The 14,743-nt window shown below is 40.6% G+C and overlaps 1 protein-coding gene across 1 annotated transcript; it reads right to left on the bottom strand.

Annotated features, from left to right (window-relative positions):
• Positions 1–1,948: 1,948 nt before the first annotated feature.
• Positions 1,949–10,967, bottom strand: LOC121458062 (ankyrin repeat domain-containing protein 7-like; the record flags this gene model as incomplete). Its single annotated transcript, XM_041667184.1, has 5 exons — positions 10,714–10,967; positions 7,723–7,840; positions 6,835–7,008; positions 5,391–5,497; positions 1,949–2,010 (listed from the first exon to the last, which is right to left on the bottom strand). Coding segments are annotated over exons 1-5 (715 nt in total), but the record flags the coding sequence as incomplete, so codon positions are not given.
• Positions 10,968–14,743: the final 3,776 nt, after the last annotated feature.

Here is a 14,743-nt window from a genome sequence, read left to right on the forward strand (position 1 = left end):
AAATAAACATAAGAAAACAAAAATGAAATGAAACTTTGATTTATTTTTTTGTCTTGATTAAAGTCAGAGAAACTTAATGTGGCTTTCATAGCATTCCTCATGACTCAGGAAGGTCATTTGAACCACCAACTAGTGGACTGGGATTGCGGCTCAGTAGGAAAGCCTATGCTTATTATGCAGGAGGCCTCAGTCAGTTCTCACCACCATAAATGCCATGAACAGCAAACTTCATAATACAGTGACACAAAGCTGTCTCCATCACAATAATATTGACTCTCTTCATCTTACCTCTTGAGAGAAGAGGGTTTTGTTTTTTTAAACTTTTTTTATGGAGAAAAGGAGAAAAAAAACAAGTTTCCTCCTCCTCCTAGCCTCCCATTTCTCTCCCCCATCCTCCCACCCCTTCTCCCCCTCCTCCCACCCTTCTCCCCCTCCTCCCACCCTTCTCCCCCTCACCCCACTCCTCTCCCCCTCCCTCTCCAGTCCAAAGAGCAGTCAGGGTTCCCTGCCCTGTGGTAAGTCCTAGGTCCTCCCCCCTCCGTCCATTTCTAGGAAGGTGAACATCCAAACTGGCTAGGCTCCCACAAAGCCAGCACATTACATAGGTTCAAAACCCTGTGCCATTGTCCTTGGCTTCTCATCAGCCTCATTGTTTGCCATGCTCAGAGAGTCCAGTTTTATCCCATGCTTTTTCAGTCACAGTCCAGCTGGCCTTGGTGAGCTCCCAATAGATCAGCTCCACTGTCTCAGTGGGTGGGTGCACCCCTCGTGGTCCCAACTTCTTTGCTCATTTTCTCCCTCCTTCTGCTCCTCATTGGGACCTTGGGAGCTCAGTCCAGTGCTCCAGTGTGGGTCTCTGTCTCTATCTCCATCCATCACCAGATGAAGGGAGAAGAGGGTTTTGGATTCACTACCTAGTGTGGTTGTCACTGACAACTGATGTATAAAAGACACTGTGATGTCAGTTACTGAAAGTAAATACTACGTGGTGTTCCTGCCACTGCCACAAAGTCTCTCCAGACTCAATGGAGAAGCAGACAATTCTTTGAAATACAGAATGATGTCATTTTCTACACTCTGCTTTTTTCCAATATTTATTCCTGAATCATGCTTTGCAGCATGGAAATGATATTCACCCTTACCATGTTCTATAAGAAAAACTAAAGAGAAAAGTACTGAAGGTAGGGATAATGGGTAGGGTGCTTGCCTAGAATGCTCCCAAAGCCTTGTGCTCAATGTCTAGCTCTTCAGAAAACCAAATCAAAACAAAAAAGAAGGAAAGAAGAGAAGAAAGGAAGGAAGGAAGAAAGGAAGGAAGAAAGAAAAAGAAAAGGAAAACATGTCAGGATTGATAAGTCTTCATAAACTCAATACATTCATTACAGAATGAAGCTTTCACCCCTAAATGGGAGATTTCTAAAGAAAACAATTATACAGTAGGGCAAAACTGTCCAAATTGAGAAACTGCACAGACATTAAAGAGGTCAGAAGATTTTAATTATGTCATAAGGTAGGATATTATTTAATGAAAGTTATTGATTACTGTGGTTGGTTTGTGACATAATTACATTCTAGTGACACCTACCTGTGTACTGTTATGCAGTACAAAATACAAGACTTTTGTCATAAAACTCAAGTAGAATATGTATTTCTAATAATCCTATTTGCTGCAATGTGACTATGGAGGACACGTGTGTAAAGTTGATTTCTCCTTTATTCAAAGGCAGTACAGATATCAGCATTAATGTAAAATAAGCAATGTTTTGACAATATATTTTCACAGTTGAAAGTTCTTTGAAATAAATTCTTAATTCTGACTTTTCAGAATATTTGAAAACCACAGAACTGCATTTATACTGGATTTCCTTAACTCCTTTTTGGGGATCTAAAATCTTTACTCTTCCTTATTTTCTTTAGGGAAGGTAGGAGCAGTTGGAGTCATTCTTACCTTCGTTGGAGTTGGCACAGGTTTTCATTGATTGTTCTGATTCTACTGCAGCTGCTCCTCCACTGTGACATATGTTTAAAAGTGATCAGCATTTAACTAGTCATATAAAAATACTTAGCATGTTTTCTAAATTCTTTATTTTTGAGTTCCTAATATATCTCTCATTAGATATTTACAAATAATTTTTTTTTTTTTTGGTTTTTCGAGACAGGGTTTCTCTGTGGCTTTGGAGCCTGTCCTGGAACTAGCTCTGTAGACCAGGCTGGTCTCGAACTCACAGAGATCCGCCTACCTCTGCCTCCCGAGTGCTGGGATTAAAGGCGTGCGCCACCATCGCCCGGCTACAAATAATTTTTTGAAACAGGTCTCATTATGCAGTCCAGATTACTTTAAACCCACTATATGCATCATGTTGGTCTTGAAATCAAAGCGATCTGTGTGCCTCCTGTTTTCCAAGTTCTGGGATTAAAGGCATGGGCAACAAGGCCCAGCCTAATAACTCTAAACTAATTCTTCAACAGTTGGTGATGATTAATGACTGCTGTCCTTCCCACCTTCCCACATAGAGAAGAAACAGAGGAAATTTAGCTCTTGATAAAAACACACATTCTATTCTCTCTCTCTCTCTCTCTCTCTCTCTCTCTCTTCCCCCTCTCTCTCTCTCTTGCACACACACACACGAATGATAGCAGTGCTTTTTCCATAGATTTGCTTGAATGCTCCAGTAACCTTGTATTTATATGCTCGTGGTGTCAGTGTTCCTGTTCCACTCATCTGCCTGCTTGTCCCTAAGGCCCCACAGTCCTATCTGTCAGAACTCTTTGGAGGTATTTTGTTGAGTACTATGCTCTTAATGGTCAGTATATGAAAAAGTATTTTTTTTTTGCTTCTAAGCATCCTTCTGCCTGCATTCTTAGAAGCCATGACAGTTGTGGCACCTTCAAATTGTTTTAACAGTTCTTTCATGTGTGAATGCTGAAACCACCGCCTGGCTGTTTCTTTGTTCATAAGCCTTTTTGTGTACTCCTGAGTCCTTGTAACTCACGGGCAGCTTCCAAACTCAAGAAAAGCAACACTCTTTTGTCAGCTATATTCTTCCCAGGTCACAGCTAAGACTGCTGTACTTCAGGGCCTATTTCCAGGATATTCTGGACCAGCAGCTTTATTTTCCTAGTTTCTGCTTTGGCTGTCATCACAGTCTTGGAACTTGTCATGGGGACTTTTCACCTGTGGTGTGAAGCTAGTCCAAAATAGCACCGCTGCTGAAGTGATCTGCAGAAGACTAAGAAAACCTTCAACCTTGACCACTATTTCCAATGTCTTTTTAGCAGATAATGATCCCCAGTCTTACTAGATCAACAACCTAAACTTACTTTTTCATCTTCATATTTGATATGCATTCCTGTTCACATCTGTGTATGCATTTTTGTCTGTTGATCCTAGTGCATGTTTTTTAGGTCAGAGGACATCCTTGACTGGCAGTCCTTGCCTCCTAACTTAGTTTTGAGGCAGAGTTTCTTGTTGTTAACAGCTGTACAAAGCAAGACTATCTAAAGTATAACTTTCCAGACAGTCTCCTCTCTCCATCTCCCATGTCCCTCAAGGTTCCCTGAGATTAAGATGCACACAGCACATGAGGCCCTTTCTGTGTTCTGAGGAGCTGAACTCTGAAATCTTGGGTTTGTGTGATAAGTACTTTATTCCTGAGACATGTTCCTAGTCGTGAATTCCTAAAACTGTGCTATTCCATGTCAAAGTAACAAGCATACTTCATTTGCTTCAAAAGTACCAGCTTTACAAATTTCTGTCTATCTTGTATTGAAGGAAGAATAAATGACCTCAAATGGTTCTTCTTAGAGGGAAACACAGGCCCTCTAACTGGATTAGAGGTTTAATTGAAAGTGCTCTGCACTCAGAAGCCTTAGTTCCATAATTAATAACAATACACTTATAGCCACCTCTTTAATTTAGACACAAAGTCTTCTTTTAAAAATTGAGTGTTTTAGAGCCAGATAGATGGCTCAGTGGGTATACATATTGTCACAGTAGCCAAGAATTCAACAAAAAGTCAGACACTGTGTAATGTATCTATAATCCCAGCACTTTTATAGTACAAAGGAAGTGGAGGTAGTAAGATACCAAAGAGGCTTCCCAACCTGCTTACCTGGAGTAAGTGGCCAAGTGCCAAATAAAAGTAGAAAAAATGCCTCAAATAAGATGGAAGACAAAGCCATCACACAGTGTTGTACTGTGTCTTGGTTGGGAATATCAGTGCATGCATGTCCTCTGACACAAAAACAAGTACATGAAGATGAGGGATGCTAAACCATGTTTAGAATATATGGTATGTCCAAAGCGTATTTTCAATATAAAATACACAACACACAGGCTTTACTTTTTAATTCATCTGACTTTAAACTTGCATGTATGAACAAAAAAAGGTAATCATTTAATTTTTAATGCTGAAATCATCTTAAATACCAAGTGTCCATTTTAGAGCTGATATTTCTGTGATGAAACACCATGACCAAAATGAACTTGGGGACCAAAGGATTCATTTGGCTTATATGTCTGCATCATAGTCCATCATTAAAGGAAGATAGGGCAGGAACTCAAACAGGGAAGGAAGCTGGAGGCAGGAGCTTACAGAGGCCATGGAAGAGAGCTGCTTACTGGCTTGCTCATTCTGCTTTCTTATAGAACTCAGGGCCATGAGCCCTGGAACAGCACCTCCCATGATGTGTTGGGCCCTTATCCATCAATCACTAATTAAGAAAACGCCTTACAACCAGATCTTATGGAGGCATTTTCTCAATGGAGTCTTAGTTCTTTGTACTCATTTTGGACAAGTGTCCCTATCCAGATTAGCTGTTTCAGGAGTTTGGGTGTACAGATTCACATCTGACTAACACAGTGTCAAGATAGTTCAGACAGGACAGGGGAAAATAATAGCATCTGGTAATATCATCTAATTGAGGATACCCTAAACTATTTGCTTACTCAAATTCACTTAAAGCAAAGTGAGTGATCAAAGAGACAACATGATTTGAAAAAAAATATTGAAATTGAACATATATAAGAAGAAAATATATAAGGAACAGGCTAAAAATAATAAAATTATACATTTCAGTGTTGATAATAAACTTGACACTTTTCAAAGTAAACAACATTAATGTGAAGTTGCCTTAACAAGTAGAAAATTGCCAATCAAATCAGATTAGAAATGATCACGTGTTTTTGAATGGGAAGCTGAGCCCTGGTACACACTGTTCCTTTTTTTATGTTGGAACAGTCTCTTTTCCAGCTCACACTCCCTGTGAGCTAGTCTTTCTCAATATATGCTTATGAGTTGAAGCCATCTTCCCTCTACCATTTTAGTGTTCATTACTTAAGCAATGAGACCCTCAAGAACAGCACTAAGATTGTAAAAAAGAAATGGTACCTATTTGGTGTAAGCTCCGAAGGTGCATCTGCACCGTTTTCAATTAAAAACTCCGCCATTTTAAGTTGATTTTCAAACAAAGCGAGTTTATAGGGTGTCAAACCATACTGTAAAGGAAAAATTTCATTTTATAAATTGACATGCTTTTCAAATGAAAAATGTATCACAGATTTTGAAAACAAAATGAGTCACAAAAGGATAGATTTTCCTTCAGCCCTTGCTGCAGATTCACACACACAGGGCTTCCCTTTCCTTTGAAACATCTTTCCCTGTCCAACAATGCCCGTGAACACCACTATTTCCAGAACTTCCCACAAACGCTTGCTGGTTCCAAGTTTCTTAGCTCCATAGAGAGCTCAATTGCCCCAATCCTAAAACATGGATTTGGTATGCCTCTGTTGAATGAGTGAACCCAAGTGGCATCTCTGGAGCAGTTTCTCAACCTGTTTTTCAAAACTATTTTCCCTAACCTAAAAATTTTCTCCCAAACCAAACATCGTTTCCTGTTGTAGTGGTCCAAAAGATGCTGGAGGAAGACCTCAGACTCAAATGGTATGTAAACACAAAGAGTGCTTATTCTTCAGAAATAGCCAGCATGCAACAGTCCATCACCCATATAAAGTGATAATGAGGACCACACACAAAGACATACAGGCCCTTTTAAAGTGGGCGTGGGGAATTCTATCTTTTTAGTCTTTTAAATATTTTTTCAATAATTGGGCAGTCAGGGAGCAGTTACATAGGGGGCATGTTGATTGGACAGAATTAGTAACAGTTTCATCCATTGTGGGATTTTTCTGACACATATAGTCAGTAGCAGCCAGATCCTGCAACTCTGGTCTTCCAGCCTTATAAGGCCAGGTTTGGAACTGTTTAGCCAATTGGCTAAACTTGACTGGGGAACGTCCTGGATTCAGGCTTAGGTCATTAATTACAATGGAGTTGCTCCTTGTCTAAGATAGAGTCCCATTTTGGCCCCTTTGTTATGTACATGTAACATCTGAAAAAGTTAAGCGAAAATGTCTTCTCAGCATGTTTTCTTCAATGATCAAATTTCCACATTTACCTGTGTGCCTGTGACCTTCCCACTCTAGCCTCATCTCTGAGAGACAAGTCACATCAGTAACTTCTTAATTGCAACAGATTTCTGTTTTTTTCTATAGACATTTATCTTAAAATTATTTTTTTCTATTGTTTGTGTGTATGTGAAGTATGTGTGGGCCCAAGTCCTTTACTTGTTGAATTTTAAAGGAAAGCCCAAATCTGAAAAAAAATGTGCTGTGCTGAGTTCCTTTAAGTTACCTACAAAACTATGAAAAACAGATTTGGAAAAAATGCTTTACTCTGAACAGATTGAGTGAGACTGCTTGAGCTTCAGAATGTGGAAAGAGATCTGAGAGTCATTGCTAGAAGTACATTGTGAATGAAGTTGAATGATTCTTACCTCTGTTTTGGCTTTAATATCTACATTATACTCCAGCAGTTTGCTGACAACTGGTATGTTCCCTCTGCAAATGGCGTGGTGGAGGGCAGCATCGCCATTGGCATCTACAATGTGGGGATCAGCCCCGTGCCTGAGGAGAATAGAGATGCATTCTACATTGTCCCGCTGGGCGGCCTGTGGGTATTGGATAAAGAAAGAGACACTGAAATCAAGAACTTTAATAAGCATTCCAACAATTCCATTGACTAGTTACCCTTGGATCAGACCAATTGTTTAGGTTATGCATATTATCCCTCTCAAGTAACCAGACTTTCCTAAATTCATGACCTCCCCACCAAAGTTTTCCAAGTGGTAGAGTTTCAGAGGTGTGCCACCACACCTAGATATTAAAGCATTTCACTAGCACCGTTTGGCCATTTTTGTAGTGGGGGAGGTTGCTTGTTCATTTGCTTGTTTTGATAACTTGACACAGGTTGAAGACACCTGGAAAAAAAGAATCTCACTTGAAGAATTGGCTCCACCAGACTGGACTCTGAGAAGCGTGTATAGCATTTTCTTGATTGAGGTTGATCTGGGAGGGCACAGCTTCCTAGGGGTGGTGGCATGACTGGGAAGGTTATTCTGAGTAGTATAAGATATCTGAGCAAGCCTTGGAAAAAGCCACGGGAAAGCATCATTCCCCCATGACCTCTGCTTCATTTCCTGCCTCAGGTCCTGATTGAACTCCTGACCTGGTTTCCCTTCATGACTGACTGTGATGTGGAACTGTAAGCCAATAAACCTTTCCTTTCCTGAGATGGTTTTGGCCAGTGTTTCATCACAGCAACAAAAACCAAACAAGGATAATTTCTAATCCATTTTGTACCAAAAGTGTTTCGCGATAGTTACCTTTATTAGGGGAGTGCAGCCTTCATCATCCTTCATATTAATATTGGTACAGTCGTTGGATAATAGCAGTGTTACTACATTAGGATGATTATGGGCAGAGGCGTAGTGCAGTGAACTCCTACAAATTGAGAGGACATTTTAGGAAATTACAGATTATTATGTAAAGGCACACTCAAGTAGACACCAATGTGCATTTCCTTCTGATGTAAAAGAAGAAACTAAAATTTTCTTATTTACTTATTTCTCTACTCAGGTGTTCATTTTCTGTGCTAGGTATATAGCGCATGGCTGTCCCATTCAAGGCGAGTGCTCTATCACAAGCTTCACCCTTCCTCAGAGCAGCCTCTCTGGATAACACGAGAATGCCCAGTAGATTGAACTCAGATTGGATTTGAATCCTACTCTAATCACCGAGTGTTACTAGTTAGAACATAGACCTCCTATGAGCTCCACAAATCAATCTCTCCATCTGTAGAATGGGGATTCAACACTGCAGCTCTCTTACACAGTGCTGCTGTGACGCTTCAACTCACATCTTCAAGAGCATGTACAAATGCTTCCAGCACCTGACAGCTCAGTGTTGCTGGATACAATTACAATTTGTTTCTAATGGTAACAAACACAATATTTCAATGAAGAGAAACAGCAGAATTATACCTACTGCAGATGTGAAAGATTTTACTCAAGTATCTTTACAATATTTTAAAACTATATTCCCTAAGCTGGCCTTGATTTGGTAATCCTCCCAGTAGGTAGGAATGCAGGCAGTTCCACTGCACCCACCTTACTCTTTATTTCACACTTTAGAATCGCTGATGTCTGCCACTTATAATTCATGATATTTTATGACTATAATTGGCAATGTTTTTTACTTTGCTACCATACAAAATAAAAGGTCACCATGCAGTCCATTGTGCCTGACATCCAATGAAATATGACACAATCCACAGGCCCATGACACTTCTAAAGGTCACATGTATCTATGTAAATTTCTGCTCTTAAGACTATGAAATGTAAACTATTTAGAATAGCAATAACAACAAACAAAAATCTAAAATTTCAGTCATCAATACTTAAACTTTTTTTCATTTCTCTTTGCCCAGAATTAATGTTTCTATATTTGCTGCCAACAGGGACACAGCATAGTCCTCAGTCAATAGACAAAATGTCCATGTTAATATAGACACCAGGTGGTAGCAAATGGCTTTGCCTTATACCTCCATGAATTAGCACCAAAACTGAGCAAATCTATCCAGAAGGAGATAACCCATGGTATCATAGCTCCCTTGCTTTGGTTTTCAAAAAGTTTAAAGACAAAAATTACTAGGGATTCAATTGAGCATCATTCATTGTTTTCAATATTTAAATTTATAGAACGTCAGGAAAGCTGACTGAACAGAGAAATGTAATATCTTATGAATGAGAGGGTCTTGAGAGCTAGTAGATTTGTATGCTTTACAGTAGATATCTAAGTTATGTGCAGGGAATAAGTGGATTGGCAGAATGGATAAATACAGCTGGAAAATTCAGTGTTTCTAAAGAATACACATATTAAGCAAAAATACTTTGAAACAATAATTTACTGTTCTATTATTTGTATGAAGCTCTAATTTGGAAGACTGAATAACTATAGACTAAATAACCTCACAACTACAGACATGATCAAGAAGCATGTGAGCTATGGAGAATCTACTGTTGAGGGTCATTGTTTCCTGCCTATAATCTAGTGAAAAACAGGAATCAAGGACTAGGAAAGAGGGCTGCAGTGATTGTTACAACTCAGTTGGAAAATCACTCACCCTGCAAGCCTGAGACCCCAACTTCAGAATCCCCAGCACCTTGAGAAACTGGTGCTGGAGATGTGGATAAAGGAGGATCCCCAAATCTATTTTGCCAGCAAGTCTAGGTCAATCAGTATACTCCAAGACAATCAGTCAAACACAGCAGGGATTTGGGTGAGAGAATCTGTCTAAAAAGCTGAGGTGGAGAAACCACAGGGTGGTTCATTAGGTGAGGGCACCTACTGGCAGAGCCAATGGCCTATGTTCAATCCCCAGAATCCACAACGTGGCAGAACACAGCTGTCGATAGTTCTCTTCTGACCTTCAGACACTTGCTTGGCATGTGTGAGGCACAGGTGCATACACACATATGATTTTTTTTTAATGAGATGAAAAGAAATTTTCAAAGAGAATGTCAACCGTTAGCCTTCTAGTATTTACCAAAACACACACAACATGTATATAAGGGGCCGGGGGACAGAGTTATAGTTCAAGTTGAAAATTTCCTTATGAAATCCCTCAGCAAGCATAAAACAGACATAAGATTTCTTGTTAATTCTTTGGGGTTTTTTTGGCTATGAGTTGGCTTTTTATGTGAAAATTTATCTTATGATACAATTTTCTGTGTTGCATATAACATAGCATTAAAACATATACATTAAAGGGCTGGAGAGATGGCTTGGCATTTACAAGCTCTAGTTTTTCCTGCAGAGGACCTGGGTTTGATTCCTAGTACCCACACAGCAGATCACAACTGTCCATGACCCCAGTTCCAGGAGATCCAACACCCTCTTCCTATGCTTGTGTGGTACACTGAAAATACATGCAGCCAAAACACTCAAACCTAAAACATTATAAGTGTACACATAAAAAGATGTATGTGGTTTCCTTAGCTAAATTCCTTTAAAGCCCTCAGTAAAGTGCTCTAAAAGAGACAATGTAAAGGGATTTGTAAACTAACTGAAGTTCTTTGTTTTGCTTCTCTTAAAGAAAGCCTCGGAGCTGCCCTTCCAAGGTGTGCAGGTTTCAGGTGCCTAGGAGCTTAAAGCAGGTACAAACCCAGAGGTCTCCATGAAAGAAGAGCCTTAAGCATGACATCTGCCCTCCCACAGGCTGCAGATCTGGAAGGTATGTTTCTCCCTAGTAGACCCTGACTGTCCCCAACAGTTTCTGCCCCTCCTGCCCCTCGCCCCTCCTCAGGCCCCATTACCTGCTCCTTCTGTCGCACTCGTTAACACGGTGTTCCCTGGCATTGATCAATCTCTCGACTAATTTGACATCACCCACACTGGCCGCCCTTTGTAATCGGCCCACGGGATCGTACCCAATTAGGTACAAAGGAAATCGCTGCTGTCTTCTACCCAAGCACCCACGACCCAGGCATGCGGGCCACAGGTGGGTATACCAGGGAGACCGCTGAGGGGCCCGAATGGTTAGGGCATCATACTCCATATCTTCCTGCATGTTAAGGCTCTACAGGCCCTCCTGGCCCTCCCAACAACCCCGCCCCCACCAGCCCTCCTTGCCCTCCCGGCCCTCCCGGCCCTCCTGGCCCTCCCGGGCCTACTGCCCCTCCCTTCCTTCCCCTTTAACCACCCCCACCCTCCCAAAACCAGTAGTAAACGTTCAAAATCTGGTTAAAATTCCCCACTGAACCAAATAAGCGTCCTGCTTGGGCAGATCCTTAGTTCAGTGTGAGCTGAATTCTGATTCACCCTTAGCAACACAGTTCTAGGGGCATAGTGATGCGCTATGAGCTCACAATGGTACTCAGCAGCTGTGCACCGAGGTTGTGTTCTGTGTGTGCCCATGTCAGACTTCAGCGTCAAAAGCATACAGTGCTCAGTACATGTAGACAAATATTGTATGTTTTCTCTTTTAAGGATTTTATGGTTCTGATATGGGAACTTCAATCTGAATACCCACAGAGGTATGGAACCTAGTAAGGGACCAGGAGGAAGGAGAGGAAAGGAAAGAAAAAAGTCTATAGTGTTATTTAGCTATTAAGGAAAACTAGAATTGGATGGTTTAATGAAAGGGGGATGGGACAGAAAAGTAAAGGAAGGAAAATGGAGAGGGACAACCAATACTAAAGGTCCTTTGAAAAACTATATGGACACTGACTATCCTAGAATCTTCCTTTACATATGTGAAAGGAACCCACAGTGAGACAAAAAACAACAGGGGAGAGAAGACTTCAACTAGATATCTTGTGCCACCAAATTAAACCTCCAGTGCCAGGAACAGGTTACAGCCTGTTGAGTCATTCACCAAAGGGACCCATGGAAACCACCAAATAGCACAGGCTATTGCCAAGGCTCTTGGTTGCTCACACAAGCTGATGGTAAGGTCTTGTTTCTGAAGGGAACACTTCTATCACTGAATATGGAGACGTTGAGCTGGTGTCTAACTACATTATTCACCTACTAACCACAGTTCACTGTACTGGAAGGTACTCTACATGCCCCTGGAGGAGAAAAGTAGTCCTCATTACCTCTCAGCACAAAATCTTCAACCTACAACCACACCCAAATGGAAGGAAGCTCACAGATATTTATATCTAGGGGATCCAACACCCTCTTGTCTCTTTGCAGGCACCAGACATGCACACAGTGAACATACATATATGCAGACAAAACATAGACATGAAATGTGATCTGTAGATATTGAGAAGTAATACATTTATGTAGTAAGTTTACTCTTTTAAAGTATATAACCCAGTAGGTATTTTTTACTATGTTCTTACAATAACGCAACCATTATTCTATTTGCTTTTAAAATAATTTGTCATTTGAGAAAAGTCACTTTATTCATTAGCAGTTACTCTTCATTTCTCCAGACCCCCACCACCTATTAGTTACCAATCTAACTTTCTGTTTCAAGTGTCTCATTCTGGGTATTAAAGAGAAATCAAATCATCTAATAAAGAAGTGTCCCATTCTTCAGTCCTTTGGCTACTTTCAAATGAACTTAATATTTGTGATATTTATTCATGTTATAGGATGTATCCTTTCTCTACCCCTTTCCATGACTAGAAACTAGACCACTGTATTAACACACCACCCTTTGTTTACCTACTCATCAAGCAGTAGGTAATTGGGGTATCTCCTTTTTTTCTATATATAAACGCTCAGTTGCTGGTAGTTGCACCAGCAGTAATGTAGCAGGTTCCTGTTCTCTGGTATGTTTACACTCTCACATATGTCCCAGCACCTGTGCATGCTAGACAAGTGCCTTCCCTGTGACTTATATCCTCAGCATGCAACATATACTTTTCAATTCTTAGACCATATTTTGCTGTCCAGCTTCAAACTCATATATGATAGACACCACACACACACACACACACACACACACACACACACACACACACACTCCTCTACCAAGTTCTGGGATTGCAGAGCTGTGAAACCAGGACTGACTTATCTTTTGTATTTTCACAATCTTAATGATATCAAGTATCATCTCATTGAAATTTGATTTGCAACACTTGACGGCTGATGGTGTTGAACATCTTCCAGTGTGCCAGTGGGACATTTGGAAATCTTTCCAGGTCCCATGGCATGTGGGTGAGGTTCAACCCGCGGCTGGTAAGGGACAGACAAATATGCCATGTAGATGAAGAATGGGTGCAAAGTTTTATTAAAAGGGGCGGTGTAGTGGTGTGGAAGGGATGGGAGGAAAAGACAGAGAGAAAGAGAAACAGAGAGAGAGGGAGGAGGGAGAAGGAAAAGAGGCTGAGACCTGCTTTCCTCAGTGGGGTAAAAAGAGAAGAAGAGAGAGAGGGAAGGGAGAGAGGGAGGAAGGGAGGGAGAGCACTAGAGAGACTGAGAGTGAACGGAGGGTCTCTTAAAGGGACAGGATACCATTTGCTATACAGCCAGGCAGATGGTGTGAGGTGCTGTGTGAGGGTGTGCCTGAATACTAACAAAATTTCTCTTCATTTCCATTTATTGCCCTCTGTTTCACTGGGCTGTCATTCTAGTGTTAAGTTATAAGAAATCTTAAATTCTGAAGAAAATTCCCTATAGGCCTATATATGGTTATATACAACACATGAGAATAAATCAAAGAGCAGGGAATATATAATGATTTCTTCTGGACCCATGTATGAGGCAAGCTCACACTACCCCCAAGCTCATGCACAGCCCTACGTTTTCCTTACTAGCTAGCATTTTACAAGCATTTGCTTATTTAGGGAGGGAGAGAAATATAAAAAAAAACACTTGTTTTTATTTTTTAATGGAAAGAAAACATGGGGAAAGGGCCATTGAAATGGCTCTGCACCTAGGACCATATTCCATACAAGTCTGATAACCTGAATTCCATTTCTGGAATCCATGATAGGAGATTTAAACCAACTCCCAGATGGTGTCTCTGACCTCTACATATCTTTCTTGTCTTTCACAAATACACATACAAACACACACACACACACACACACACACACAGACAGAGAGAGAGAGAGAGAGAGAGAGAGAGAGAGAGAGAGAGAGAGAGAGCGAGGCCAAGGAGCATTACTTCTTATTGGCCTGTTCCCTATGGCTTTCTCAGCCTGTTTTCTTATGGGAATGAGGACCATCTGTACAGATTGCTGCCAAAGTTGGTTGACTCAACATTGCAAACGAAACTTTGGGTGATTGCCCAGGTAGTCAGTTGTCTCTGTCAATTGTTGCACATTTTGGATCTATCTCATTTGTTAAGTAATATTTATTCCCTTCTCAGATCTTTGACGGAGTTGAAGATTATATAATTGTAGTTACTCTCTACATATTTAGACTCCTTGAGGTAGAATGTTTAGCAAAACTTTTGTTCTCAATATTGTTTGTTATATTTATTATTTGTTATTATTGTATATAGTTGTATTTGGTTTAGTTCTGTCTTATTTAGACAAAAAGGGGAGATGTAGGGATAAGTCCCACCCCTTAGGGGGTGTGTTCGCCTCGGGCTAATGTTTACCTATAAATTTGGGTTTGATTTCCAGCATCCACACACTGTCTCACAACTGTCTGTAACTCCATTCCCAGGAATGCCCAGTGCCTTCTTCAGATGCCGGGCACACAAGTTGCATAGACATGCATGCATGCTTTAATCATCCAGACACATACAATGAATAAATAAAACATGGACATTTTATGTTTTGCTTAGGAATCAATTGCCCTGTGCTTGACTTCTCATCATATCTGTTGTGTGGAGGATAAAGAACCTAGGAACCATGGGAGTGGAAGAAGCAGTTTTGT

This window comes from Microtus oregoni, unplaced genomic scaffold, assembly GCF_018167655.1.
Source record: "Microtus oregoni isolate MIOR12 unplaced genomic scaffold, Mior012 000001F_ref0000356, whole genome shotgun sequence".
NCBI lineage: Eukaryota > Metazoa > Chordata > Mammalia > Rodentia > Cricetidae > Microtus > Microtus oregoni.